This window comes from Bos indicus, chromosome 4 (genome assembly GCF_029378745.1).
Source record: "Bos indicus isolate NIAB-ARS_2022 breed Sahiwal x Tharparkar chromosome 4, NIAB-ARS_B.indTharparkar_mat_pri_1.0, whole genome shotgun sequence".
NCBI lineage: Eukaryota > Metazoa > Chordata > Mammalia > Artiodactyla > Bovidae > Bos > Bos indicus.
In genome coordinates, this window is record NC_091763.1 from 86181895 (window position 1) to 86198856 (window position 16962).

The 16962-nt window shown below is 38.6% G+C and overlaps 1 protein-coding gene across 1 annotated transcript; it reads left to right on the top strand.

Moving 5' to 3' along the window:
* Nucleotides 1-569: 569 nt before the first annotated feature.
* WNT16 (Wnt family member 16) lies at nt 570-11866 on the top strand. Its single transcript, XM_070788068.1, has 4 exons — nt 570-1053; nt 1246-1487; nt 3289-3575; nt 10242-11866. The coding sequence occupies exons 1-4, from the start codon at nt 959-961 to the stop codon at nt 10704-10706; spliced, it is 1089 nt and encodes a 362-aa protein (XP_070644169.1). The 5' UTR covers nt 570-958; the 3' UTR covers nt 10707-11866.
* The last annotated feature ends 5096 nt before the right edge of the window (nt 11867-16962 follow it).

Below are 16962 nucleotides of genomic sequence, written 5' to 3' on the forward strand. Positions count from 1 at the left end.
AAATCGGCAAAATGAAATCACCTAACACAATTTAAATATGATAGATTATTAATAGATGCTAGGCTAGAATCTTCCCTTTCGATAAAAGTAAATGCCTGCACAGATGACGATAGATGTCAAGCTTGACAGTATTTCTCTCATTCTCAAGTCTGCTGACATGTTGAGACCTCAGTCTGGGTGTGGAAAAGTCAACTTTTTGGTACCAACTCGGACTCAAAAAACTATTCTTCTGTGAGGTAAAGGAGAGGAAAGAAACGTGAGCAGTGAGAATTTCCAGCCGCTCCACCCAGAGTATAATTAATCCATATGCGACTGGGGTGGGTGGTTCTCAAACATCGCCCATTGAACCCACACCTTCGCCCAGGTTCATTAAGACAGAAGCGCCCCTATAGTCTTCGGCTTGTATCAATATTCCTCCCGCAGAGACCAACTCTCCGGAGACTGAGACGGGAGGAAAGGTCAGGAACACAGGGTCTGGACCTGCTGTCGGGAAGCAGCGGGCCCGAACGTCCCCCGCGGAGTCCGCTCTCAGCCAATGGGAGCCTGAAGTCCGGGGATGATGAGATGAGGGGCCGCTGCTGGGCCAATCAGGTTCCAAGCGCAGCCAGGGAGGGGGGAGGAGATGGGAGGAGAGGCCGGGGGCGATGGAGACACAGCTACATCAACAGAAGTTTCTCACCTTGGAATGCGACGGACGCTCCCGCATCTCCTGCACATCTCCAACTTGGCGCCGGAGGAGGGCCCCAGGCTATTTTCTCAACTTCCTCACGCTGCTCCCCGCTTGCGAGGGGAAAGCTGCTGAGAACACCTACTACAACTGGCCTTTTTACGTTGTCTGCAGGGACAAGGGAGGCGAGGGACAACTTGGTGCGGGGGAACTGACCTCTGGCCTGGTGGGCCTCTGGGTGGGGAGGGTCGAAGAGGAGTGGCTGGGGCTGGGGGACTCCATGCGGGGGCCATGGACAGAGCAGCGCTCCTGGGACTGTCCCGCCTGTGCGCGCTGTGGGCAGCCGTGCTCGCGCTGTTCCCCTGCGGAGCCCAAGGAAACTGGATGTGAGTATGGGGGCAGCAGGGGCGCACGGGATTTGTGGCAAAAGGGGGTGCCCAGCCTCAGGGAATTCTCAGCTGGGGCGGGGGAGAAGGGGCGGGAGTCCTAGGGCGGGTGACCTAAATTTCGGGTAAACATCTGGGCTTGGGGAGGAGAGCAGGGCAGCGGCTTACGCTAGGGGCGGCCGTGTCTTACAGGTGGTTGGGCATCGCCTCCTTTGGGGTTCCAGAGAAGCTGGGCTGTGCCAACTTGCCTCTGAACAGCCGCCAGAAGGAGCTGTGCAAGAGGAAACCGTACCTGCTGCCGAGCATCCGCGAGGGCGCCCGGCTGGGCATTCAGGAGTGCAGAAGCCAGTTCAGGCACGAGAGATGGAACTGCCTGGTGGCCGCCGCCTCCGCGCCGGGCACCAGCCCTCTCTTTGGCTACGAGCTGAGCAGCGGTGAGTCCCGGGACTCGTGGCTGGCGCGGGACTGGGGGCGAGACCTGCAATTCCTGTAAATTAATCAGTGCTCGTACGGTCCCGTCGCTCTTTAAATTCCCCAGAGAGGTCCTTTAGTGGAAGGAAATTGGGGGGCGACGGAAGCCAGATCCGGGTGCAGGTGCGGTCATGGGGTGGGGGTGGGGTGACACCCCAGGTCCAGAGCGCAGCGCGTGGAGGTGTAGCTCTTCCTCCTTCCCGTGGCTCCCGGCTGGAGCTGGAAGAAAAACTCTGACGCTCCACCCCGCCGACCCCTCGGACCCCGTAGCGCCCCCCTACGTGGGGGACCAGCTGGAGAAACATGATGTCGGCTGCAGGGAATGCCGAGGCCGCATCTGCTTTGATTTAAGCAGCTCCGCTGCTCATTGAGCCCTGGACAAGTGGCTAATTGCAGCGAAACCCCATGGTGTTGGTTCCCGGGAACACCGCGTAGACGGAATAATGGCGATTTAAAAGGGACTGTCCCAGACAACCCTCGTGAGGCTAACTCGAGCACAACTTTGGTTTTCCCCTCTATTCCTTTCCTTCTACCCTTTCTCCTGTGCGCACATCCGAGGCGCGGGAATCGGCAGGGAAACAAAGTTCCACTCTCACGTGCCTAGCGACTTAGTAAGGATAAAGGCACAGAGGTGTCAGCAGATTCAAAGAATTTCAGAACCTGGGCTCTGAAAGATTCTTAGTCGTTTTTCATATTCATTTCCGTTCCCCTTCCACCTTTGACCCTTCCCCGCCGGGTCCCTACACTCACCACCGCCTCGCTTTTGCCCCGCTGCGCTTTGGCCGGCACACCCTTCCGAAAGAGCACTGATTCCCTGCAAAAAGAAAAAAAGAAAAAAGAGGATGTGTTCTTCACAGTTGCTGAAATGTAGAGGTATCAGCTGTTGAAAAGGTTTATTGGACAACGGCGTGATAACGTTTCTACTTCAATCTAAGCATCTCTAAGGAGGGGGAAAGTCGCCTGCTGGGTCCTTTCGATCCATTTTACTAATATTTTAATAGGACCTCAGTTTCCGAAGATGTTAGTTCGAAACCTATTGCAGGTGTGTTATATCCATACTCAGTATTCAGTGATTTTCCATAACAATTTTTTTTTTGCTGATGACATCTCAATTATCTTTAATTGCCCTTCGTAGTGTGAGAGGATATAATACTGTATATAGAAATATGAATATATTTAACTTTCATATTAATATTGTTATTCAGTATATCGTTAAAACATCTTTGATGTGAAAGTAAACTATAACGTTTATCTCCTAATTGCTCTAGTCTTTGCTTAATTTTAGTTTGCATCCTGACATGGATTTTTTTTGTACAAACAAAAGTCACACCAATTTTTCAGCCTGTGTTTTGTGATAACGTTTTAAATTTAAAGAGAAAGATAAGCGGGGCTCCTTGGAGCATTGTCTGACTATGTACGATGTCCATGCAAGGGATTTTAAATTCAATGTGTATTTGTTGAATTTTCATTGTCTATTAAGTACTGAGCTGGGTGCTGACTTACATCTCAAATTTAAAATACAAACAGATGATTTTAAGGTATGAGGACAATTAATGACATACAATAAAGGAAAATCATACTGAAAATTAATGTTGCTTTTTTAAAAGATGAGAACAATATGAAATTGTCCTTTGTAAATGTGTACTCATTAAAGCATCCCTTGAAAGTTGCTTTCCTGATAAGAGGGTAAGTAGGCGGCTTTGTTATGAACATAAGCAGAGAATGGTATGGCTGGTTCATTTAGCAACTTATTTCTTATTCTAGGCACCAAGGAAACAGCATTTATTTATGCTGTGATGGCTGCAGGCCTGGTGCATTCTGTGACCAGGTCATGCAGCGCAGGCAACATGACCGAGTGTTCCTGTGACACCACCTTGCAGAACGGCGGCTCAGCGAGTGAAGGCTGGCATTGGGGGGGATGCTCTGATGATGTCCAGTATGGCATGTGGTTCAGCAGAAAGTTCCTAGATTTCCCCATCAAAAACACCACGGCAAAGGAAAGCAAAGTACTGTTAGCAATGAACCTACATAACAATGAAGCTGGAAGGCAGGTATGTATTAGAAAATGGAATAGAAATCCAGTGCCTTTAGGTATAATAGCACTAGGGTTACACTTCTAGATCAATCTGACCAAATAGTCAAATGGTTTAAAAACTAAACACTTTCAGGCTAAAAAAATTATATATATATATTAAATTTTTATTATATAACAGCAGCTATATATATAAATATATATTTTTTATTTCATGAGCCTGTACTGACCACATTGATTTAGTTTAAGTTTCCATCTGCTGTGACTTGAATCTTGTTACAGAATGTATTAGTATTTGTGATTGTATATTCGTATACCTAAAACACCAATTATAAAATAATAGAAGTACTAGTGCCCATTGGGTCATTTTATTCCACCCCTTTAGATGATTAGTTGTAGAAACCCAAATAAGACGTACGGTATCTGCCTTTCTAACGAGACTGAATCAAATTTCATTTTCTCAAATGTGAATTTTCATTATTTTTTTAAATATATTTTTTCATTGGCAATGGCATCTTAAAGAAGTTATCAGTCTGTCCTTCCTTTCTCTAGCAAAATGTTCTCAAATACATTACAGAATACATAGCTCAATAATTTTTGTAAAAAACAAAATTTATTTAAAGGAACTAGTTATTATAAAGCAATGTAGATTCACTGTAAAAACTGAGAAGTATAAATAAATGTAAAGAAACTATAGATGTATTAAATATTTGGTATTTTAAAATAGAGATATATTAAAGATTCAAGGAGAGGAAAATTTGAAGAATTACCTTCTAATTAACCTTATAAATGAATTTTTAATACTAAATTTTCTTAAAATGGAGTAATCTGTAGCTTAATTTAACTTTTATATACTTATTTTAATGAATATTGATGCAATAAGCTTTGAGTTCTACAACATAGTTGAATTACTTGGCAATTCATAGTGACTTTCCAAAAACAGTTAAAACCTCTCTTAGGAATATATATTTTCTATTTGGTAATAATCTTTTCAGGACAGGAATATCACCACATATCCTATATTATTGTAAATATTCAATAACCTGCAAAGGTCCCAAAGTAGTCGTTGCAATCTGCCACATTCTCCTGCAATAAATTAAAGTAAGTTGCGGTATCTCTCAGGAATATTTAAAGTATATGTTGCATTTGTTTTACATTTTTGGAAAGTGAATAAATGGAACCCGCTTGGAATAGTTGCAAGTTTCTGCCAGTTTTCTTTACTTAACCACTTTGGTTTAAAATACTAAAACTGAAAACTCAATATATCACTGTAACATTTTAAATTCAAATTTGAGTATTCAGTTCAATTTGAATATTGATTTAAAATGGAAAATTAGGAAATAGGAAAATCAGTAAATAGCTATGTAAGCTTTTCACTTTTTTTTTGAAATTCTAATTTATTTCACTAAAGTAATTCCTGCTGACACCATGTCTCTTTTTGATAAAGTCTTACATTTAAAAAGATTAAATGAATGAGTTTTCACTTCAGTTTAAATAATATCTAATAAAGGAATTTTTATTATTTCTAACATATTAATGTAAAAGAATTTAGATGTAATTAACATTTGTTCTTTAAAGCTCTAGAGTTAAACTAGAGAAAAACTCCAGGTCAAATTAGTGTGTTTTAAAAACAAGAAAATGATTAAATGAATATTTATTGTCACCTTAGATCTTAAAACTTCTTTAGTCACTCTTTGAATAGTTGGGTAGAGACAAAAAAGACTTTAATCAGAACACAAAACTTCAAAATTCATGTGATAATTCATTCTTTTGAATAAAGTTGTCTCCAGCCTTATGAAAAATCCCAAAGTATTCTAAAATGTATTTTTACTAGTGATATTAGGCAGTTATTTAATTTTATTCCATCTTATTTTTTTAATTAAGCAGTAATATTTGCCTCTGTAACTATTAACTTTGATCTGATCTATTTATATTCTGACTTTATTAAAAACATACAACTATTCAGCATCAATTTAAATCCACTGTTTGTTGGCAATAAAACAGTCTCCTTACTTTACTGAGGTTTTTGCTATTATTCTAATTATGCAGCAAAAATTCAGTTTATAGGTATATATACATTTTGGATAAATTTCCGTTTTTTCTACGGAATCTCATTTTTTCCACATTGGTCAAGATGGAATCTTAAAATATTACAAAATATTACCTGGATATTTTGAGGGTACTACATTGATGTTTTTGTTGGTCTTTTCTCATGAAGTATTACAATTCAAAACATTTTAATATTTTTCTTTCCATTGGTGGTCAGAAAAAAAAAAAACCCACCATCACCACCACTACCGCAACAACAACAAAAATCAACTAGGTTTCCAAGATATTATCTAACATGGAAGAACAAACAACTACATTTTCAATATTGGCCATTAAGATTTTCATCTAATAGGCATATTCTTCTGTGTAAGGTTTCAAGGTCTGCATTCAATTGAGTTGATTTTCCTCATCTCAAAATCCCAAGCTCCAAATGTAGGAAAGCATTCAGAGCAATGTGGGTACTGGCGCTTAGTAGTGCTGTGAGCAGAATAGATTATTTTCTAACCACTGACCTTAAATACTCTAATTCCCACTTGGTTTCTGACACCATTCCTAAAGTTATGACTCCAAGAATAATGTTGCTAAATGGTGATTGGCTAAGAGAATGATGTGATGTCTTCCAAGGGCAGAACTTCTGGGAATAATGTGACTTGGAATATTTATGGGTATTTCTTTTGGTGTGCTTAAAATATTTCCATTCTTCCCATGTCCACCTCATAAACTTTTAAGTTTCCCTACCCCATAATTTGTTTTATAATGAGTAACTCAAAAAAGTGGCATGGGCCCCACCCCCAAATTTCATTGACCTGTTTCAAGAATATTTATAAGTACTTGAATAACATGCAAATGTTTTGTTTTTCAGCAGATCCAAATATATTTTTTAACTGAAAGGGACAAAATGGATCAGAGAAATAGGAATTCTGCATATAGTCATACAGTTTATGTCACCGTTTTCATAAAAATTTAAACAGATTATCTGATAGTGAACAAAATGAAATGTCACAAAATGTTCCATAATAGTTTTTTTTTTTTTTGTCATTTCTGTGAAGTTTGGATAACGCAATATACTGGAAAACGGTCACCTCCAGCTGTGTTACCTCTGAGTCAAAGTTGTGGGGCCAGTCACTTCTTAGACCACTTCTCAAGCAGTTTCTATTTTTACATTAAGTGTTAATGATGCATCTTTCCTATTTCACTTCATCAGAAATTTATCAAACTAAAACTTAACACAGGGAGACCAGTAGATTAAATGCTATGCTCCTAATTGCTCTCCCCTAGTTTAAAAATATTATACCAAAATGTGCACATCTGTTTGCAATAGTTAATAAAACATTCCTCTGTTAATATCGTTATAAACCTTAACAACTCAACTAAGTAGAGAAAGGAATTTTCTCATAACCACACACAACTCATTCTCTTGCTATTCTCTTACTTTTCCTGCTAGAAAATCACTCTGCTATCATTGCAGCTCAGAATGGCTATTTGACATCAATTAAAACTCCCAGCTGAAAAACTTCAGAATATGTACTTTTGGAGTGTTCTTAAATACACTTGAATTTTCCACTTTCATTTTTCTTTGTTCTACCGAAATTATCCTGCTGCATATAAAGGCTTCATATTATATATTTCCAATTTTCCTTACGGAAGATAAATATCTTAACCAGGCTATTAATTTTTCTGTCAAATTGGAATAATAAGCAGGTACATGTTCTTCATTAACTGCCTACTATATGCAAGGGATTTTTTTCCTATCAAGCTAAATCAAGTAAAATAATTTATGAAAATGTGCTCTGAGAAACACTAAGCTCCGTAGAGTTAAATCCTGTGTGTATATGTGTCTGCATGTTATCTGCTCTTGAACTCTGCATTTCACCAAATTCTCCTTATGGTGATTGCATTGCTTTATTTTATCCATATTTGCCCAAGTTTCTGCCTTGGAGTCTTACAAAGGTATCATCATTTAAATTGTGCATCACGTTATTTGTCTTTGTATCATAGAATATAAATGTGAATAATATTCACATGTATAATAAAAATGCTTTCTTTTCTTATTTTTAAGGACAAAAGTGTAATGGAATTAAAAGACATTAGAATAAAATTCCTTAAAAATACCTTCGGAAAATTTAGTTAACTCCGGGTATTTAAAAGTATCTTATTTTCTAGGGCAGGAAACTCGCCCCAAATTTCAGTACAAATTCAGCAGGTGTTATCCCCAGATTCAAAATCAGTCTTCTCTTTTATCCTTCAAACCTGAGCGGTAGTGTGTCAATTTGGACTGATGCTATTGTGGGCTGAGGAATTGCAGGAAAACCTGCCAGATCAGAGCCTCCCAATATCATTGAGTTCCTAGCAGTGTCTCATTTGTTGAAGACAAATTGTTGATTTGTCTCATTGTTGAAGAAGTTGGTCTTTATTGCATCCTCTTGATGCAGTTTACCGATAGAAGGGAGTTAAAACGGTTCAAGTGTTTTGGTGAGCATCCGTTCTGTCCTCCATGACTTGCAAATTGGCAACACCTTACATGATGCCTGAACTGCTTAATAAAAAGTGAGCTCCTCAGTCAAGAATCTGAGCAAGAGGCAGTCCTAAATCATAAGTGATGACTGTAATGAAGGATGATCAGGTTTCAACGCATAAACTTACATTCTTAGATTTTTGGCTTTCTTTGGACAATTTGTTTTATGGCTACCTGGCATTGATTGAGCTCTCTTTTTCTTATATCCTTCGGACACTTAAAATCTGAACAAAAGTTGGCAGATTGCAATATTTTTAACATTTATTTACCTGGAGATATTTTAAAGAATTGAAGGTTTTGTGAATATCAAATGCCATCAATTTAACTGAATCAGTGTGTGCACCATACTCTATGAATTGTTTTTGTATCATTGAAAGATAAATTTTACTGAAGATAATAAGAAATAGACATATCTATTTGCTCCTTAGTTTTATGAATTCAAAAAAGCATATGTGTTGCATTCTATAAAGGGCAATGTTTAAATATTGTTTGGTTTATTATTTTAAACACTAATAAAAACTATTGAATACTACACAAATCCATACCATATGCTCTCATTCAAGTCTGAAAATACAATAAATTGTTTGAAATACTCTGTCTCATTAGCTAGTACAGAAACTTTAGTTAATTTGTTAAGAAATGTAACATTCCACATACATGTGAAATGTAACATTCCACATACATGTCAATGTCAAGTGTGGTAGAAAATTGCTAAGTATAAACCCCTGTCATTTTTATAGTTTTGATAAGAACTGTAAGTGGAATTTAAGCTGTGGGGTTTTTTCTTTCTTTGGTGAGATTACACACATAATTTCCAAGTTATTGAATGGATAGATCATTTTTTATTTTACCCGGCATGTTGACAGAATGTCAACTCTCCAGTTAGTCCTGACAATTTATTAATCTGCTCTGCCATCCTCTGGGGATTGAAGGAAGTTACGCTGACTAGCCCAGTATGTAAGAAATTAGAACTCTAAAACTTTTGTTTTAGAAATCTCTGTATTGTTTTCGCTTGGTTAGCTCTATTTGAAATCTTTGCTCTTCAGGGAAAGGGGGCATTTATTTTGACCTTAATGTGTGTCAGGCAGTGGGCTCTTACTGATGTATGTAATCACATTTAATTCCTCCGTCTGAATAAAATAACTCAGCATTTAGAAGTGAAAAATCATATAAATATTATTCCTTTTCCATGTTAGAATGGTGCTACTGATCCATCAAGAATGGGACATATGTTTTGAATTAATTTTCCAGAAGAGGAGAAGAATTGGCTGGGAGCAGCCACACTCTCCAGCCCCATCTCTTTTGGACCAATTTAGGGTTTCTCATGTGGTCTGTGACTAGGGGATAGCATGCCACCCCTCCAAACCCCTGTGAATATAACTGATTTTTGCAGTGATAAAACCCGAGCACACTCAATTTGGTAGATCTCATCCTTGGATGCTCTTGGACTCATCTGAGCAGCTTTGTAGAAGTCATTGCCTTGACCCCACCCTGACAAATTAAGTGAGAATCTCGGGTTATTTGTAAAGTTCCACAGGTGTTTCTGTGTGTATACAAGTCACCCAAGGATCTTACAAAGATGCAGATTGTGAATCTGCAGTTTTGGTGGGGGGCTCAGAGTCTGCATGTCTGTGCTGGTGCTGTTGGTCCATGAACCACACTCCAAGTGGCAAGATGCTAAAATGAATAGTATCAGGAACATGGAGGCATGAATGAACATCCTCTGACACCCAAGATTAAGTGAGAGATTAGAAATAAAAGTAGCTTCCCTTTGTTAGCTCAGCTCATCTCTGATGACATTATTAGCCTGGCCTACAGTTATAAATTAGAAAGGTTTGCTCTGTAGGGTCAAGAGAAGGACCAAACATTTGGGTTCTAAGCAATCTAAAAGAATTTTTTAAGTCCAAAACCATCCTTATTTTAAAATTATTATTATTTTATCTTTCTTATTTAATTGAAGTATTTTAAAAATCATTTTATTACTTCCATTGAAATATATAACCATTGCTTTTATATAGGAGGAAATAGATCCAGAAAGTTAAGTGACTAGGTGGGTGGTGCTTTTGTTTTTGGGTAAAACAGTTCATGAACGATGTTTCACTCAATTCCTGTTGGTTGCAGGCTGTCGCCAAGTTGATGTCCTTAGACTGCCGTTGTCACGGAGTTTCTGGCTCCTGCGCTGTGAAAACATGCTGGAAAACAATGTCTTCTTTTGAAAAGATTGGCCATCTGTTGAAGGATAAATATGAAAACAGTGTGCAAATCTCAGACAAAATAAAGAGGAAAATGCACAGGAGAGAAAAAGATCAGAGGAAAATACCAATCCGCAAGGATGATCTGCTCTACGTCAATAAGTCTCCCAATTACTGTGTTGAGGATAAGAAACTCGGGATCCCAGGGACTCAAGGCAGAGAGTGCAACCGCACGTCGGAGGGCGCAGATGGCTGCAACCTCCTCTGCTGTGGCCGAGGCTACAACACGCATGTGGTCAGGCACGTGGAGAGATGTGAATGCAAATTTATCTGGTGCTGTTATGTCCGCTGCAGGAGGTGTGAAAGCATGACTGATGTCCACACTTGCAAGTAACCACTCCATCCAGCCTTGGGCAAGAGTCCTCAGTGACAGAAGTATAATGGGAATACCACCCAGAGGGTGCCTCCCGCTGTGCAGAGCTGGGGAAGTTGGCTCCTGCCTCCTCCTCAGAATTCCCAGATCCTCCAGCCCCTCACAGAGGTCCTCTTATCTGATGTCTAATCACACACCAAGCATGTGGATTTCTTGGGATTCTGAATGGAAAAAGTTTGGGTTCACATTTTGGTGGTTTAGGGAATATAAATTGAAATACAAGGAAGACCATCTGTCCCATAAGGAAGAATGGAAAATAGTCTTCATGCCAAGAGACCTGGTCCATACTCAGGATAAGGTCCTGGACTATGGAACTCAGTAGTGGTGGGTGAATATTAGTCATTTTTTAAAACACCTATTGTAGCAACAAGGAACAGTAAACATGAATCTCATTTATTCTTTCAGTAGCTTTTTATGAAGAAATAATACTGTTTGTGCATAGAAACAGAAGATGCTGACAGGTTAACAGAGTTGGTAGATGCCTACGTAAACCTTCATTCATTTCGGAAGAAAGAATCTTCCTAAGTGATACAACATCACTTAAAACATGTTTATTAGAGTTATTTAGTGACAAAACAAAAGAAGCAAAATGTATGATTTGGATTTTAAATGACTTTTAACCCAGAGAATTTATCAAGAAAAACATCAGGAAGGTATATAGCAACCTTTACCTTTCACTTTACAGTCTTATTATCAATTAGTTTCTATTTCTAAAATCTCAGCCCTGAATTATTGGTGGAAGAAGGGATTCTGAAAGCATAAGGGACAATGAGAGGTAAAAATATAAAGGGCTCTCATGCATTGTAAGGAAAAGCACACTTTAAATATGTAAAGACAGTATTTTTTACAATACTTTGCTAGATTTTTTTCTATTTTGTAAATACTGTATTTAATTATATATATTGAAACTTAAGATATTTTTTGCCAAAGCCCAAGAGCTAAGGCAATAAAATTATCTCAGAAATAATATTAGCTTCTGTTTCCTTTCATACTATTGACTCTGACATTTTTTATACATTGCAGAAGTTCATTGAGCAGTTAGTTATATGGATGTGTATTTCCTGCCAAAATGGCAGTTTTATATGTTATAAATTAAAATATGCTGCAATATATTGATAATTGTGCTATTTCAGCAGTCAGATTAAGTTGAATTCTGTTTTTAATTAGTTATGTTTAACTTGTAAGGTTATCATAATAAATTATACAGTAAAAGGCTTAACTGGAAAAAAGATCTAAATCAGAATAATGATCAATTTGTGGATTTGATATCCTGGATATTTATTACGTTGTGTTTAATGCTGCTTTTTCATGTGAATGTTGAATGGTCTTTCTTGTTTTAGTATATGGTCTTTTCTTGTTTTCATGCATGTATATTCATCCTATTTTACAAGGTTCCTGGTAAAAATTACAGGGCTGTATTTAAGGTTGTGTTTTAATGTAAATGCTGTTTTTTTATGAATTGTTAAATAATTCAGTATCATATAGAAAAAAAAAAAGATTTTCTAAGTTCAGAATGGACAAAGAAAGAATATTCATTTTCTTAAAATAAGTTAAAGAAAATTTTCCCTGCCCACCCTAGTCTCATCCTATTTCCTTTCAATTAATTTACCAAGGCAGAGCAATAATTTGTGAAAAAGAGCAAACCATGGAAAATGACTCTGATCTAATATTAAAATCAAGGCTAAACATTTACTGTGACCCTTAAAGTTGAACAAAATTACTATTTACTGAGTAAGAGACTCCAAAATGACAAATGAATGAATATAGTGCTTATTTAAAAGAGCAGTTTGCCATTCTTTAGCATCCACTGATTAGAGTAACCTGAATAATTGACATTTATTAGTATGCCTTCTTTTTTTTTTTGCTAAGTAAATATTTTATCTGCATTGAAAATAAGCACTCTTTCTTAAACGATGAAGGCTGCAGTTTCCATTAATGACCATTTCTTTCTATTGACTAGAAAACTTTTCATAATTACCTTAGGAACCAATTGTGAGAACAGGGGAGCCTTTAATTCACAAAAACATGATTACTATTCAGCCGTTTCTGAAAAACTGGTGCCAACTCGACACCCCCAGCCCTCTTCCCACCCCTGCATGCCTGAGTAATAACTCCCAACTCCAGACCTGTGTCTTTGGGTTCTTTCCCTTCTCCCTGGCATCAGCTTGGAAGCCATCCCTGAATGTCTCACGTGTATTGTACCAGCTGACAGCCTAGTTTTGGTCTATTTCCTTCTCAGTCCCAATCATAGTACAGGTAGCATCATGGTGCTCTTGAAATAAATACGTGTTCTGGGACCCAAACAGTTCTATCCAGTCTAAGCTGCTGTGCCTGCACTGTTTCTTGTGTGCATGCTAAGCTACTTCAGCTGTTTTGGACTCTTTGTGCCCTACAGACTGTAGCCTGCTAGGCTTCTCTGTCTGTGGGATTCTCCAGGCAAGAATTCTGGAGTAGTTTGCCATGTCCTCCTCCAGGGATCTTCTCCACCCTCCTCTTTTACATCTCCTGCATTGGCTGGCAGCTTCTTTACCACTAGCACCAACTTGGGCTCCTTATATTGCAGGTAACAAAAAAAGCACCCCCCCCCCAAAAAAAAAAGCAACCCAGACTGACAAACATTAAAGGAAATACACTGATTCAGTGACTGGAAAGTATAGAGATGTGATTGATTCAGGTTAAGTTTGATCCAAAAGTTTGAACATTGCCAGGGCTCAGATCTCTTCATCTCCAGCCTAGAGAAGCTGGCTTCTACTGCAGGCTCTGCAGGGTTCTGTGCCAACCAGCCAAACCCTACTCTCAGCAGCTTCAGGCTCTTTTCTCAACAATATGGCTGTCACAGGTCCTTCCAGACATAACACTCTCTTGGGGCTTCCCTGATGGCTCAGCGGTCAAGAAACCCCCTTGCAATTCAGCAGACACAAGAGGTGCTGGTTCACAACCTCTGTGGGGAGTATCTCCTTGAGGAGGAAATGGCAACAGCTCCTGTATTCTTGTTAGAAAAAAAATCCCATGGACAGAGAAGACTGGCAGGCTACAGTCCATTCACTGGCAAAAGGTCAGACAACTGAGCATTGGCACAGGCATGTTGCCATTCTAAGGAAAGAGAGGTTCTTTTTTCGTTGCTCCAGCACAAGAGAGAAGGAAAGCTTATTTCCCAGAATGTCCATCAAAAGTCATCATTGACTTTGATTGGTTGCTGTGCCTATCTCTGAGCCAATCAGAATGGTCAATGGGAATTGGGTTTTGATGATAAATACACTGATCATATTAAAGCAATCAAGACCCATGCTGGGAAATGGCTGTGGGGTTCATTCCAACTAAACCCACACAGTTTGAGAATAGGAAAGGGATGACTCCACAGAGAAAACCCAGGGTGTATATTACCATAAAGTGTCCTCTATGCCCAGATTCTCTCTCAGTTCTAGTCATGTGTTTAGGAAACATTTTAATTTTCTGAAGTATAGTCAGTACTGATGTGTTTGGTTTTACTTCAGATGTGGAACCAGATAAGCTTTCCATCAAAATATTTGTTTATAGTCAATTTGGTGAGCTGCTGATACTTTTTACATCACCTTCCAAATTCCTCATCAAGTACTGAGAATTAAACCTACCATTTGGAGCCAGTTAGTGATTGAGAACACTATAATCCACTTAGCTGACTTGAGGAAAGAAAAATTCAAATCATATCTCCAGGAACCATGTATATTCTACAAAACAAGACTTTCTTAAGGGAAGTTGGCCAAGATGCCTTATTTTTTTTTAATTTCAGTTTCAGTGTAGACCAGATGTAATAATTCGTAACATCTCTTGGAGTAGAATAATAAGGTAAACTGAGAAGGACAGATGGGTGGTCCAGCACGAAAGGAGAAACCGTGGCACACCAAGGACTCAATTCTTTTGAAAAAGAAAATATTAGTAAACACTTAGATGGCACTTACTATGTACCAGATATTGTTCAAAATAAATCGTATATATTAAGACATTTGAGCCTCATGATAACCTCATAAAATAGGTACCCCTCTTATAGTCCTCACTTTACAGAAACAGACATCGTAGTGGTGAGGTAAGTAGCTGGCCCAGGTCACACAGAACAGGCTGGCTTCAGAGACTGTTTCCTTAACCATCATATCATTATGGTGCCTCTCACAGCAACAAAATAGTCAGTACAGAGTTTACAGTGTATCATTTAAAGAGTTTGGGGATTTGTAAATATAATGACAATTACAGGATGTTCCTCCCTGGTTTGATTATATAAACTTGGTTGAGAAGCTGGAGAGAAGTGATGGGAGAATTGAGTTCTTAGAATTCACCATGAAATGTAATTAAAATACACTGCCTCTTGATTTCTAAGCTCTAAGTGATTTAAACTTCCCTCTAGTTAGATCCTAGTGTGGCTAACAGTTGGATTATGCTTCAAGAGCCTAACAATCATTCCAAAGGAAATGACTAGGGGTGAAGATCAAACTAATTTAGTGTGACATTAAATAAATACATGCATCCTTTTCATTGTTGTGCTTACAGCCAATTGTTATATAAGGTGCTATGTTTTAATAGACAGATGAAATTTACTGTTGGTAATGGCTTACATGCACATCCAAAGAAAAACCACTAGAGATGGTTTGCATGATTAAAATCCCTTGAAACAAAATCATGCTAGAAAAAGCAGCCTTGCCCACTGGTTGTAAAGGGAGAGTAATAATAAATGTGGACAAAGTCAACACAAGGTCTTACATATGACTTTTAAATTTACAGAAAAAGTGAAAGGATCTGATTTGTGTATGAGAATTGGAAGAGCAGGGAGAAAGGGAGAAATAGGGCTGCCTGTTTCCTTCTGTTAAAATACCATTCTGAACCCTTGGGTGATTCAGTTTCAAAGAGACTAAGAAGCTTTTTCTTCTGCGTGTCAGCAACAAATAGCTGTCCATGATCATGGCCCATATCCACCTGGCCATGTTTAACGAAGAAAGAGGCAGGGTGGCTCCTGATAGCCCCTAATTAGTCTTTGATAAAAGAAGAACGGGCTTCCCGGGTGGTGCTAGTTGTAAAGAATCCACCCGCCAATGCAGGAGTTGTAAGAGACTCGGGTTCGATTCCTGGGTTGGGACGATCCCCTGGAGGAGGGAATGGCAACCCACTCCAGTATTGTTCCCTGTAGAATCCCATGGACAGGGATTCTCTAAGCTTGGCGAGCTATAGTCCTTAAGGTCGCAAAGAGTCAGACACTACTGAAGTGACTTAGCATGCTTGAACGTAAAAGGGGAATATCACTAAATTTAACTGCATATTTAAACATAACTTCATGTCTTCATAAGCCAAAGAAAGATATAAATAAACAAAATGTACGTCAGTAATTACCTTTTTATTTCTAGTACATCTACACTTTGCTTTTTAAAAATCTTTAAAAATTTTTGTCAGTTGTATTGTTTTTATAATTTCTCCAGCTTTATTGAGACACAATTGACAAACAATTTTGGGTAAGTTTAAAGTTCTATCCATTTCAATTGTTTGATATCAAACTTTCTGGCACACAATACATTTACACATTTATGCTCTTCACAAGGCTCCATGCAAGCCAGACAAGAAGTAGCATATGGCATAGTAGCAAAAGGGGGGACTGAAAAAGTGAATGTGATAAATCCTCTTTCACATTTCTGATACGTAATAGACATAGGTTTAACACTTTTACAAGCTGAAAGATAAATTTATAAGAAAAAATTCTCCCCTCTGCTAGTTTGAGCACTTTTGCTTCCCCCAAATGCCAAATTTATCATTCCTTGAGATACTACATCTAAAATTCATTAAATACAAGAACTACTGTCTCAAAATTTCAATTGTCGCAAAGGCCTGTAACCATGCCTGTGACCCACTCTCCCAGGGCTCAAGAACTACAGGGAAATGTCTCCAGGGTATTTTCATAATGGGGTTTGTTTTTCTTCATAATGAGATTTTAACACTTCTTTGCAAGGTGTTAACAGTTCCACAAGAAGTGGCTTTCAATTCCATTCCCAGGCCAAAGGTTTCTATAGGAGTCAGGTATCAGCTCATTTACTGATCTTAAATCTCAGGTCCTTACACTTGAGGGAGAATAGAATCTGGAAAAGGTGCACTCCCCTCGGTCAAGGGGACACAGGCTAATTCCTCACACATCAGGAAATCCTCACTTGTCAGCTCTTAACTACAACCCTCTGGGTACAATTTCCCCATGCCTGAATATATT